This window comes from Nansenia antarctica, assembly GCF_963989245.1.
Source record: "Nansenia antarctica genome assembly, chromosome: 16".
Classification (NCBI taxonomy): Eukaryota; Metazoa; Chordata; class Actinopteri; order Argentiniformes; family Microstomatidae; genus Nansenia; species Nansenia antarctica.
The window spans coordinates 21876621-21891042 of NC_137686.1; the positions used below are offsets into that span (position 1 = coordinate 21876621).

The 14422-nt window shown below is 41.8% G+C and overlaps 2 protein-coding genes across 2 annotated transcripts; both read left to right on the forward strand.

Annotated features, from left to right (window-relative positions):
- Positions 1-9709: 9709 nt before the first annotated feature.
- LOC308172123 (TERF1-interacting nuclear factor 2-like) lies at positions 9710-11503 on the forward strand (the record flags this gene model as incomplete). Its single annotated transcript, XM_080547033.1, has 5 exons — positions 9710-9803; positions 10561-10763; positions 10944-11036; positions 11129-11221; positions 11375-11503. The coding sequence occupies exons 1-5, from the start codon at positions 9800-9802 to the stop codon at positions 11501-11503; spliced, it is 522 nt and encodes a 173-aa protein (XP_080403159.1). The 5' UTR covers positions 9710-9799.
- Positions 11504-11718: 215 nt separating this feature from the next.
- Positions 11719-14057, forward strand: LOC308171840 (uncharacterized protein). Its single transcript, XM_080546738.1, has 2 exons — positions 11719-11747; positions 11967-14057. Exon 2 carries the CDS (start codon positions 11972-11974, stop codon positions 13457-13459), a length of 1488 nt encoding a protein of 495 aa, XP_080402864.1. The 5' UTR covers positions 11719-11747; positions 11967-11971; the 3' UTR covers positions 13460-14057.
- Positions 14058-14422: the final 365 nt, after the last annotated feature.

Sequence of the window (14422 nt, forward strand, 5' to 3'; positions counted from 1 at the left end):
CCTGAGGGTCCTTAGCCATGTTGAAGTAATTAGTGAGATTACCCGGTACCCGTAGAAATTTGGTTGCTTGGGATAAATGTACCGGTAATAGTGTTCTCACCTTCAGATGTGACATAATTGCAATCTGGAAAAATTGGGTGAGAAATTGCTGCATATTATGTCTGGCTCCCTGTTGAAACACTCATGTTGACCCCTGTTAAGGGCAGGTTTTAGCAGACAACAGCAGTGTTTTCAAAACTGCGCTCAACATGCCCAATCATATTCAAACAATCGCTTCCTGCCTAATTTTCCCACAATGCACTGTGAAGTGCCATTGGATTCTAATAGTACAACAAAGCTACATTTGTGTGAACATCGAATGGAATGAACATAAAAGCTACACTGCAAACTAGTTAGGTAAAGTGGCTTTGTGACTTCTCAAGTAATGTATTCAAACATTCAAGTAATGCATTCAAAGACTGAATCCAAGGCACTGGCGTTGACGGGGTCTGGTGAACTTGCGAACAACACCTCACTTGAAACGTATTGTGTCAACAATATCTATCTTTCGGGTTTTTTCATAACACCAACTTGAAATGTGAAAGTACCCACTCGATATAATAAACAGTTTAACGATCACTACATACTTATAATTTGTGGATTGGATTGATTCACTAGACTTGACAATAGTTTTGTTTTAGGTCGTGTTCAAAAGCAAGAACTGTGTGTTTATCTATTCTAGTTATGTGCTTTTAGCATGTCGATGTTCTCTCTGCATGTTGTTATGTTATTAAAATACAGTTTAGACGTTCGTAGCGATGTGTCTTGTTAGCCCTGTTAGCAGCGTTCGTAGCTGTGGCTGCGTTTAAAGCCCAATTTAGAGTCACCAGGGTTGCCAGATGGGGCGGGTTACCGATTTAGCGGTAAATTATAAACTGGTTAGTCTGTAAACTGTCAATCCCATCTGGCAAAACTGAGAGTCAGGGGTGTACCAACATTCAAATACGGCTGTCGTGTTCAATTTTTCTCCGATTCCAATGTATGATGACACATCATTTGAAAGCTTACAATCTGTAGTTTAAGCACATGCAAAAAAACTGAAAAATGACTTTGCCTTCTGGTTGCACATTTCACCAGACCGCATCACCCATGTGTTACCTCATTGCTCGCCTTCGCTAGTTGGTCTATTGCTAGTACCGCACCTAAACAGTCTCATATACATAATAGGCCTATGCAATTTAAATAGTTGTACTTCTTCACAACCATTAAATACAAATTATGTATCCACAGTGACTGAATGTGCTTACCAACAAGAACAATGTGTATAACTAGATACCCTAAGTATCAATTACAGTCGCCTACCTTTCAGTGGTGATGTTATTTGAAGTAAACAAGCGGAGTACACTTTGACGTTCAGATCAAACTTCTCACGTAGGCTTCCGAGTCCCAATGGGAGTTGGACGAGTTCAAAAGAAGATCAACTTAAATGGTTATGTATAAACCAACCAGCGTCACACGCCTTTAGTTTCACTTTCCAGCTTCATGAACGAGAGCTCCGCCTATTTCTGGAAGTGATGGGATCGGGTAGGTCCCTACCAGAGTTTCTATTGGCTGATGAACAATCAATCAACCCTGATGACAAGATGATGAACCTGACCAGATGCACCTGGCCACGCCGCCTCTGGCTGGGGACTCTGAGCATAAATAATAATAATAATAATAATAATAATAATAATAATAATAATAGGCTAGTGACAAACTGTCAAAAAGGGCTTTAGTTTTTGAGATACTCCTACCGGAGGTATAACAAAACACAACAATGTTTTTCCTCTCTCTAAGGTCTCCCATATATGAAATGGATTCTTGTATACAAATATTTTACTGCAAAAATGGTTACATTGATAGATATTGCTATACACCCCAAAACTAAAAAAGAACGAAAATATAGCCTGGCCGTATTGGAGTTGAGACATATAAACTCATGTAGATTATTAATACATGATAATACATGAATACATGTGAAACTTCACATGCTTGCAGTCAGACAGTTGCTCAATCTAATGGAAAAACCTGAATGTGAATATCTTGATCCATGTAGGAAATATAGACCTTTAAACACATACCTACAATAACCGGAAATTTAAAAAAATGAATATCTATGCAGAATGTTCTCATTTACTTTGTAGTAGCTCTGCCATGGATTGTCAGAGAAACACAGATGGAAAGGTAAGGTTGTGCTGAATCCAGCAATACCAGATCTGTAAATATAGCATGCACAGTCAGGGAGTTGTATCACTAAATGTATGAAGTAAGTCACTTGAGGTAAGTGCTGGTCTATAATGTTAATATATTTCTGATATATTTATGAACTTTTATTATACATTTCACATTGAAAGAAATATCCAATTGAATCATGCTATGGCTTCTGTTGTGTGCCGAAGAGGCCATGTCTCCACAGCAGATAAATGCCTAGCACGGGTCCCAGAGGGGTCTCTCACCACCACATTTGACTTGAATGGAGATAAACTTAACATTATAACGGCCTGGCTCGGTTGGCAGTGGAGAAAGCAAAACAAACCGGGCTCACGCGGTACAGGTCGGCACGGTAGTGGAAAAGCGGCAATATGGGGCTTTTCCACTACGGTGCTGACCCGGGTCAGCCCGCTTCGTTCCCCTTTTCCAGTCGTCCCAGGTCGGTTCGGTCCCAGGTCAGCTCGCTTCTTTAGCTCCACATCGACCCCAGGGTCTAAAATTTCATATCCGGGTCTCTTTGCCAGGCTGCGTGTGACGTGTGACGCTGCACACCGTTGATTGGTCAATGGAAAATCGTCATCCCAAGTCCATATATTTCTTCACTAACCGCCATCTTGAAATACCACATTCACTCTAGGAAAATGTCACTACAGTTTCTGTAATAGCTTATTAATAAAGATTCGAAAAATTATGCTGACCATCGTATTATCTTAGTTTAATGTCATTTCAATGAATCATAGAACTTTTATTTACAACAAGCACAACACAAAAATCGCTATTATGCACCGTCTTTCTCCGTGAATAACACCGGCTGTGGAGGTGGTACAAACACAATACTCCTTTGCTAACTTCACCATCTGTCTACGGTCATTTTGAGCCCTTAACCACCGCGCTGACACCCCGAGAAGTTATGCTTTTAACCGTAAACTCGATGAACCGGGAGTTCGCCCGGCCGCTGCTGCTCGCAGCACCGCTTGTCCAGTTGACAGCGGGGGCAGAGAATATTTCTACCCCGGAATTCCATTCAAATGCCCGCGTCAGTCAGCCTTTTCCGTAGAAATACATCGCTCCGTTATATATCTAACGTTACATGTTTTAAGGCTGATCTGTGCATGATAGTGCTGCATTATGTTGATCTATTTATATCGATCTATAAACGCGGAGATTGGAGCCCCGCACCAGCAGGACAGCGCTGCACTCGTATCTATCAGCCTATCTGTATAATGATGTCATCAGTGATGCCGGTAACGCGATACTAAGTATCGCGATACTCTAATCTGATTACTTTTCCCAGTAACGAGTATTCTATCGCGATACTATTTCCAAATCAGTAATCTGATTAAAGTTACTTATTCGAGTGACTGTGCGTTACTATTGCGTTACTACCTCATAACTTAGGCTAAATGCAGTATTTCTTTGTAATGTTCGATAGTAAACAAACATTTATTGCTTTTCTCGCGTCTTGGGGAGTGACGTCAGTGATCACGTTTTCAACACGAGGTGCAGCAGAATCGCTCACGTGTATCACCACGCTGATTGCACAGTGTAAACAGAAGCGTATAATGGAGCGAGAACAGAGATATGCGTTAAATAGCTGGAAATATAGGGATTATTTTGAGTTTGTGTCAGCAAAGGATGACAAGAACATAAATGTTCGTTGTACACTCTGTGCTGGAAAGAAAATATTGTCCTGTGGTAAAACCACAACATCAAATTTAAAGAAACATTTGGAATCTCTGCACAGCACAGTCAAGCTCGCGGAGAAAGTCCCAGAGACCGCGGCCTCGACTTCTGCGGGAGGTCCCACACCGCTCAAGCAACAAAAGCTGGACTTCAGTAGGCCTACAAAATCACAACCTGTAAGTGTGGGAGAGTTGAATAAATTGGTCGGGCGGTATGTTGTAGAGGAAATGCTGCCCATAAACACAGTTGACTCGCCCTCTTTCCGTGCCATCATTAACAAGATCCCCACTACTACCAATGCCGAGCTACCTCACAGAACATCTTTTTCTTCGTACTTGGAGAAGGAGTATGCAGAGATGGAAAAACATCTGAAGGCTGCGCTGAACGAGGTCGACTATGTGTCAACTACAGCGGACATTTGGACAGCTAACAATAGGAGCTATATGGGAGTAACGCTCCACTGGATTAGTAGATCCACATTAGACCGCAACAAGGCTGCATTGGCGTGTAGGAGAATCCGCGGTAGACACACGTATGATGTTATTGGTGCAGAAATCGAAAACATTCACTCTTCATATGGACTAATCAACAAAGTAGTAGCAACAGTGACAGATAATGGATCTAACTTTGTCAAGGCATTTCAAGTCTATCAGCCTGCTGTCACAGAGTCCGATGATGAGACGGTGGAGGAGGCCACGGATGATGTCACTTTTTTAGATGTGTCAGAAATCCTATCAGCTGAGGATGATAGTGATGGCCAGCTGATTCTTCCCCCGCACCAAAGGTGTGCTTCACATACCCTCAACCTTATTTCTACAAGTGATGTGGAGAAGTACATCACTTCCAAACCAGAGAGCAAGGCTGTGTATAGGAGCAGCACAGCAAAATGCACAGCTCTCTGGACGAAAGCAAGCCGATCTACCGTTGCGTCAGAAACGGTGGAGGAGGTTAACAAAAGAAAGCTCCTGGTACCGACATCCACAAGGTGGAATTCCTTTTACGAAGCCATAAAGAGAATCGCAGAAATCCCCATGAATGAGCTGACTACTCTGTGCAACAAGCTGGGAGTGAAGTGCTTCAAAGACCAGGAGTACCAGTACCTGCATGAGTACTGTACCGTCATGAAGCCTCTAACTATAGCACTGGATATCCTACAAGGTGACTGTCCGTATGGGACTTTACTGCCCACACTTGAAGTCCTGATGCAGAAGACCCTTGCTGTGAAAGACACCCTATCCAAGATGACTGCAGGCCTTCCAGATGCCATAGTGCAGGTATGCTATGTTGTTCCATCTTAAAGATAAATAAATACATTTTCATTGCACTATTCATGAACATGGAGCAGAGTCACACCATACTGCAGTATGTAGGTTGTCAGTTGCACAAACTAATTGCATACATAATTAGTAAATAAAGGTATAAATAATAGACCTTATAGGCTACAACTAGATAATAATAAACATATCAAATTATATCTTTCAGGCTATCCAGACTCGTTTTGCCAGTGTGCTGGACAACAAAGATGCCCTTCTCGCAGCTGCTAGTTGTCCAAAATTCAAACTCCGATGGCTGAGAGATGAAGGTAGGAGGGAGCAAGTAAAGGAGCTTCTCACAGCAGAATGTCGCAAAACTGCTCCTGCAGCACAGAGCCCTGCCAGTGTACCCACCACGACTGCCAACCAAGGCGAGATGGACTTTTTTGCTTTTGAGGCGGAGCCAGAGGAGACCTACTCGGCAGAAAAGGAAGTCATGGACTACTTGAGGTCAGGGCATGAGCTTCAGATTCTGAATCAGTATCCAAACATTAAGAACATTTTCTTGAAGTATAACACTCCAACCCCATCTAGCGCTCCTGTAGAGCGGCTCTTTAGTCTGGGAGGTTTGGTGCTCACGCCTAGAAGGAACAGACTTTCTGACAAGAGGTTTGAGAAGCTTCTGTTAATGAGATACAACCACTGGTTTACTCGCCCCTTTCCACTGTTTCACTCATAGTGTGTTCATGGCCTCCATAGCGTGTTCATGGCCTCCATAGCGTGTTCATGGCCTCCATAGCGTGTTCATGGCCTCCTTCCAGTCTTGACAGCTGAGTTCACTCTTCATTGATAAACTCAGACTCACCCAGTTTAGGATTAGGATTATATTAGGATCATATCTGAATGGTCAGGGTAGGTTTTAGGTTTTGTGAAACCACTCCTTGCTAGTTACTGTGTTAAATAAAGATTATATTTATTTTATTGTTTAAAAACAAGTATTTATGTTGGGTGAGGCAAAGAAAGACTCTTTATTTTGTTGTTTTAAGTTATTGTTTAAAGTTTAATTATGTAATTTAAGTTACTGTTAAAATAAAGTGAGTTTTGGCAAAACCAGTTTTCATTTTTATGTTGCGGGGGGGGGGGGGGGGGTCGGGTGCCTAGGCAGCTGCCAATAGTAACTAAAAAAGTAACTAGTAATCTAACTTAGTTACTTTTTAAATCAAGTAATCAGTAAAGTAACTAGATTACTTTTTAAAGGAGTAATCAGTAATCAGTAATCAGAATACTTTTTCAAAGTAACTGTGGCAACACTGGATGTCATTGAATGCCGATGCTGAGATACTGTGCTGATGAACCATTCGCTGACTGTCTTAATAAATCAAGTACAGAGATTCCAACCCGTGTTGAACATTCTATTTCCTTGTCAAATCGTGTATGCTGTCATTGCTGTGCACCTAATCTATGAGATGACAACGCATTTAAGATCACAATCCTCAATAGATTGATTCCATCGTTTTACCGACAAGAAGATTCTACAATCTATCAGCCTTTCCGTAGAAATACATCGCTCCCTGTATAACGATATATATCTAACGTTACATGTTTTAAGGCTGATCTGTGCATGATGATGGTGCTGCATTTTGACATAATTCTTATCGCATTTCCCTGTTGTGTTGTGCTGCCGTTCAGTAGTCCAGCGCTTCATCATCCCCCTTCACCCCTTTCCATCCCTGGCGTCATTTTATCAATGATCGTGGTATTATACATATTTACATATTACATATTTGTTGTTATTTATGGAAGTGTCCGGTTGCTGGAGGAACCAGGACGCCGGCTACACTGCACAGTTTAGCCCGAAATATATAGAGAGAGTGCTGTACAGCTGTACCAGCTGGTGCAACTCCCGTTGACGGCACACAATGATGCTACAGTTCATAAAGCAGACAAGTGAAGGCAGTGGTTTTAAGGGTTCAAAAACATGACTTTATTATGTGTAGAACAACATATGTGCAGAACAAAATCCAATAGAAATGATTCAAACATGCAGACAATCAGGCAGTAGCCGTCTCCTGAACATAACAATGACGCTACAGTGAGCTAAAGTAGTAGCCATCTCCTTACGATAGCCCACAGTAGTTTCTTTCTCTTTTCAGCATTCCTCTTTCGAGTATCCTTCCTTCTGTCTTCGCTCTTCTGTCTTCTCTCTTTTCTCTCCAAAAAACCACGGTTAATAATATACCACATGCCGAGGGAAAGGCATAGGATAGCTGCAAGCATAGGATAGCTCCATGTTGCTGTTGTTATGTCTCGTGAAAATATACGTCACCACCATGGCGCGCTGTTATGACGCGTAACTCCGCCTACTATCGTCTACTCCTCCTACGAGCTCCGGGTCTGTGTGTATAATGGAAAACCAGAACAGATCAAAAGTGACCCGACCTGACCCCGAACTGATGCGAACTGCACTAACCCGGGACCCTGATGGAAAAGCACCAATAGTCACGCACGCACATACGTAAATTGAAAATAAAATTGTCGCCTTCAAAATAAAAGCAATGCAATTGTACTGGACGCATTGCCTACACTTATTTACATGTTATTTCTATTATTATTACGAAAAATTTGACCTCACACAGGGCCGACCAGGGACAGCCATAGGGCCGCATGCGGCCCGGGGGCCGTACAATGCCCAGGTCTGCTCTACCCTCTCACAGCCAATACTCCCCTTTTCTGGTGATTTGTTTCTAATCAATGTTCAAATGGTGTGGTGGCTCAGAAATGGAAAAAGGTCACTTCCCCTTTCAAGAATTAGTTACCTGTACCATCAGGCCATCATATTTTCTCTGACCTCTGACTGAATTACCCCATTGAATGCTGCGGACAATGTATGCAGCATTAAATCATTGCAGCACATCTATGATTCAGAGACAAAACAAATAAACACCAAGGTGAACTAAAATGGCTGAGCTCATTAAAAAGCTGAAAGAAAATGGTGCTCTTATACACATCACCACTAAAACCTACAAAAAGAGAGAGGGAGAAAGTGAGTGAGTGAGAGGGAGAGGTTGAGGGGTTTACTTAGTCATGGTGGGCAAACACCGCCCAGATGGTCTGGCAAGGCACTATCTAATTACTTGTAGCATGGTTTCCCCATGTCAGACAGAATACTGTATTTTCTGTGGGATGTACACTGCCACCACCCGGGGCTTTGTGAACATGTGGATTAGGACCTGTCAACCTAGTGAAAAGGCTTGGAGGGCGATGCTACAGACAGTTGCTAAAGTGATGATAGTTATCTGACTGGTGAGCAATTCAACATTTAGACCAACAAACGTAATAAAGAGACTGCAGGGTACTGGTAACTTATGAAAAACTAAAATAAGGAAGGATGTGAATGGAATCTATATATGATATCCTACTAATTCCTAATCAAAGACTGAGCACGTTGCAAACTAAATAGTTTTATAGTTTTTTCACAATAGTTTTTATTCATATTATTATATCAATGCAAAAAAATTACATATTTTAGCAAATACAACTTTAGCATATCTAATGAGACTCATAAAGCATGTCTTTATTTGTTATATATTGCTCCAAAAATGTTGTTCATTAACAGAAAAATAGACAGAGGAACTAGATACTAGATAAAAGATGTCTAGAAAACTAGAACACAAGATACAGGATAAAATATGTTTATTTGTCACTCCGGTTATACAAGTACAATCGTGTGAGATACCTCCGATAGGGAGGGGGGCTTCATTTCATTCCATTAGGCTCCAGTGAACCTGGCTAAAGAAACACATTTCTCTCCTTCAAAGGCTCAAAACCTGCAGGTTCTCTCCTCCCTCTTCCCTTTACTCCACCTGCTTTTACTCCACATGTTATTAATTGAATGATGTACAGTACAGGCCAACAGTTTGGACACACCTTCTCATTCAATGCGTTTCCTTTATTTTCATGACTATTTGGTACATTGTAGATTCTCACTGAAGGCATCAAAACTATGAATGAACACATAGGAATTATGTATTTAACAATAAAGTGTTAAATAACTCTAAATATGTCTTATATTTTAGATTCCTCAAAGTAGCCACCCGTTGCTTTTTTGTTGTTAATAAAATATATTATAATAATATTTAATATAATATGTGTTAATAATAATATGTTATTATATATATATATTTAATATTATTATTATATATTTTATTAACAACAACAAATATATATTTTATTAACAACAAAAAAGCAAAGGGTGGCTACTTTGAGGAATCTAAAATATAAGACATGTTTAGAGTTATTTCACACTTTTTTGTTAAGTACATCATTCCACATGTGTTCATTCATAGTGTGTATTTCATTCTCAAAATATTGTATAAAACAAATGATTTAAAGGGCAGTGAAACGTTTCAGTTACGTCACGCACTGACATAATCTGCCAGATGTTCTAAACGTGAGCTTTTATTCTGACAGTCTTTCAGAATGTGTTTACCCCGGAAATGTTCACTGTCGCCATCTCCCACAAACGAAGAGGAACACGAAGGGGAGAAGTCTCTGTTAGTTTGACAGTCACAGTATTAAACATCAACGTAATTTCCCTTTCCAAAACCTCAGTGGTCTTCAGTGGGGCCCAGATGGGTATGTGTTCGCTGATTCTACTTGTTATTGCAAAGCCACGTGTTTGGAGCTATAGCCCAGAGAGAAAGAGACACATCTGTCATGTGGGGGTCTGACTAATACCTGAAACGAAGATGTTCCATGTTGTGTTATGGTTCTGAATATAACGTGTCTGTCAGGTGTGTAAATGTAGCTTTCATATATTTCCTGAATGACCAAAGCTCGTAGTGGAGAAGAATACAGTAGCATGAATGGGCGACATATCTTTGCGTTTGAAGGGGTCCCATTCCCTGCCTCCCAATTCGTCATACTTTTCCTTGTAAGTGTGCAGCATTATTAATGGCTAGTGTAAGCATGGGCTCTTACACAAACCCTATCCAGTAGAGTGCAGAATTATAGTAGTATAATAGTTGATGGAAAAATGAACGAGTTTCAAACAATGTGTGGAACTAATGTGGCATTGAGCTGTCACTGACCACCGATGAGGAAGGAAGGAGGGGTGTGTCTGTGTGTGTGCACAGTTTTCCAACACGATGGCTTCCTCTCTTTATCTCTCTGGCACTCACAGGATTGATGATAGCAATGTGGGGGTGCCTTTCTGAAATGTGCTTTCTCTTGACGCTTTATATCAATGCGGATGAAGGAAATATTACAATGAGAAGAGGCCATTGATTTTAGACTGTTGATGCAGTCCATTGATTATGTGTACAGTTAGTGATTGATTGAGTTATGATATGATTATCTAACCACCTCCTCTATACTTTTCTCCACCCTGTAGAATCCCCCTTTCCACTGTCGTCCCTGGGCCTCCTGGTTCCACCGGTGCGGCTCATGTCGGCTGTGATGTGGCAGGTGGTCCGCCAGAGGAACATTAAGCACTATGAGAAACTAGAGGAGTTTGTCTCCATGGTCACAGAGGCCATCCCAGAACTTCTGAACGACAAGCAGAGTAGGCTGCTTGCCTTAGGGCTTAGAGCGAGGGTAAGATATCCACCATACGGTTCTGTACTAGTGGTGTCTTCTTTCTTACATTACACTGACTGGTAAGATAACATCTAAACAAACACTTGCTCAGATCGCCCTCTAGTGTCTCTCTACTGTGGTAACTCAAATTGCAGTATAGCCTGGCAGGTGATTAAAATCGACGAATCCTTGTTTCAGATGACAGTAGATCTGCTACAGTCGCAACATCCTGATTATCTCAAGACTGTCAGAAGCCACCTGGACAGAATCCGTTCATTTTGTATTAAACAGGTGAGTGGTTCTGACTTTCACGTTTCCGTGGGGGAAAAAGAGGTACGGTAGGTGTTCAGCTTAAGAGGTCTGTGTTGTGTATTATGTTACAGTCTGATGCAGCGATGGAAGCACCTGAGGCGGACTTTGTAAGACTGGTGGAAAGCCTGCTGGAAGACCCGGATGGGCGGGAACACTTCCTCAAGGTACAGTGAAGCTTGAAACCATCTGATGTAGATCATATTTATTTCCTGTTTCCATTCACTGAACACGATGGGTGACAAGAGAACATCAGAGATCAGCTATAATATCATTATTGATGATTTCAATTGTATTGTCTCTCTTCATCTGACTTTCAGAATGTGTTCCCTGTGGAGTACGGTCCTGACTTTGACTCAGCGCTGCAGACACTGGTCTGTGAGTTCCTCTCCAGACTGGAGGAGCTGCTGCCAGTACCAGACTTCAAGGAGGTACATAGACTACACTGAGACAGCGTCATCAAGCAAATGTTCACTATGTACTAAGTAATAGTAGAAAGAGTAGCATTAATTCATCCTACTGTAACAAGACTTATTTTTCCATTATATTCTCGCTGTTGTCTTCAGACTGCATCCTGGATCAGTGGGGCGGCCCCCACTGTCCTGGAAGAGTACATGCAGTGTCTCTCTCACGGAAATGACCTGAAATTCCTTCTCCAGAGCAAACAATGCCATGGGAGATTGGCCAAGAGTGGTAAGGTTCTATCTGAGAATTTGTGTAATGTGTATATCTTTATGTGTTCCCCATTGACTGGCATGTGTGAGTAGTAATTGAATCTACCCTGAATTAATAACCCTAGTTTCTTTTAGTTTATAGTTTGTTTCTTTTTTTTTTCTCACAAAGTTAATTCATCTTTAATGTCAGAGGGAAATTGAAATACAATCGTTTCTCTTTTCTTTTTTTGCCTTTAAGCTCCCATGCCATCCGAGGATCGCCTCCTGTCTGCCTTATCTCTCCCTCCTTCAGTGAAAATTGCCAATGCCTCTCACCAAAGCCCATGTGACAGCAAATCAAAAGCTATCCCTGACTCTGAGAGCCTCGCTACTCGGGCTAGGGATGTGCAGCCGGGGACCTTGACGGACTGCGTCAGTGGCCAAATGGCTGAGCGAAGAGCAAGCTTTAATGGCAATGAGAATAGGACAGATGTGACCGAAACCCAAGGAGGAAAAGATCAGCATGGTGTGGGAAGTGTGGAGGAGCCGAGTGTTAGATTGAGTTCTGAGGAAGATGGCAGAGTTCTAGATATCCCTGGAGATAAAGAAAAGAAAACTGACACTGCTCCTCAGGATGCGATGCTTCATGAAGGACCTTCGGCCGGCTCTGAAGGTCCCTCCACCTCAACTGAGAGTCCCACATCCTCCACTCCAAACTCCATAGTATGTGGTCCTCCACGACGGCGGGTCGCCCATAAGTGCCCTCAGTGTGGCAGGTGTTTTATCTATCGGTATGAACTTCTCGAACATCAGAGACTCCACACTGGCGAGAACCCCTACAAGTGTTCCCAGTGTGGGAAAGCCTTCAGGAGGACATCTGACCTGTCTACTCACAGGCGGACACAGTGCGTAAACGCCGCCTATATTTGTATCAAATGTGGGAACAGTTTTGGATCTATACACGAGAAGTTTAGGCACCTGTGCTCACAGCAGAACGCCCAAAAGTTTGACTGTTCAGAGTGTGGCAAGAGCTTCAAGAAGGCGTACCTGCTGGGAAAGCACCAGCTGACTCATACGCAGGACCGTCTTTTCACGTGCAGACAGTGTGGCGAAACTTTTCCCAGCATGAGTGAGTTGAGGACCCACCAAAGGATGCATCCGGTGGAGAACGCGCTCCAGTGCAAGCACTGTGGGAAGTTCTATAGTTCCCCAGCCTCCCTGGCCGGCCATGAACAGCGTCATAACCAGAAGAGAACACAAGTTTGTCCTCGCTGTGGGAAGGCTTTTAAAAATAAATCTGATTTGAAGCTACATATGCGGACTCACACAGGCGAGCGCCCATTTCAGTGCACCTACTGTGGGAAGCGTTTCTCAGTGTCAGGGAATCTGAATATACACATACGGACTCACACTGGAGAGAAACCCTATCTTTGCTCTGATTGTGGGAAGGCGTTTTGTTCAGGGGGTGAACTGCAGATCCACAGGCGCACCCATACAGGCGAGAAGCCGTACAAATGCACCGTGTGTGGTAAAGGATTCACCATGGCCAGTAAAGTAACGCTTCACATGCGTGTTCACACCGGGGAACGTCCGTACACTTGTCATGAGTGTGGGAGAGGTTTTTCACGTGGTAATGAATTAAAGAAACACATGCTTAACCACTCAGGGGTGAGACCGTACCCGTGTCAAGTTTGTACAAAGACTTACACTTGCCTCAATCACCTGAAGAGACACCTTAAAACTCATTCTTAAAGAAAACAGTATGTTCATTTAAAGTTGAGGGGGTAGTGGTGGTCTAGTGGATAGTGAGTTGGACTTGTGATCGGAAGGTTGTGAGTTCAAATCCCGCCTGAAGCCACACCACTACTAGTGTGCCCTTGAGTAAGGCACTTAGCCCTCAGTTACTCCAGGGGGAATGTCCCTGTAATTCGTAATTGTAAGTCGCTTTGGATAAAAGCGTCTGCTAAATGGCAAAATTATTAAATTAAGTTGAGTTCACAAATACAAATGTGTTAATGATTAGTTACAGTGAATCATGAGCTTTTTGAAACCTTCTGAAAAACTGTAATTCTATTGTGAAAATCACTTAAAATTATTTGTATTATACCAATGTATACAACTGTTCGCCGTTTTATTCTCTTTTTTCCTGTTGAGATAATAACGGATAAATGATAACGGAATCATGGAAGATGTTTGCCACTGTCATGCGTGAACTGCTGTTATGCTTTGCTTCAACTGCAAGTGACGTTTTTTTGTGTGTTACAGTTATTTTTGGTGTTGATGGTCATAATAATAATAGTAATAATAATACATTACCCACTGCAATAGCCGTTTGTATGTTGAACTTGTTGATCCCATAATTATGACAAAAAAATATTTTTGTCTAATAAATGTTAATAAATGCTATCACCATATCTGCTTCAGATCTGTATCTGACTTGATTTGTTTGCAGCATTCTATGAGATAATGTAGTCCCTTTTCTTGTCTTAGAATACAGTTGCAGTTGGAAGTTTACATACATTTTAAACTCAGGCACAGTAAACTTAGTTAGGCACTGGTGTAGGGAATTATAAGTAAAATTATCTGTCTATAAACAATTGTTGGGAAAATGATTTGCACAAAGTAGATAGTCCTAACCGACTTGCCAAAACTATAGTTAGTTAACATGAAATCTATGGAGTGGTTAATTATGATGATAATAATAATGACTTCAAC

Coding starts and splice junctions, on each gene's coding strand:
- LOC308171840 (XM_080546738.1), top strand. CDS start 11,972: ATGCCATCCGAGGATCGCCTCCTGTCTGCCTTATCTCTCCCTCCTTCA.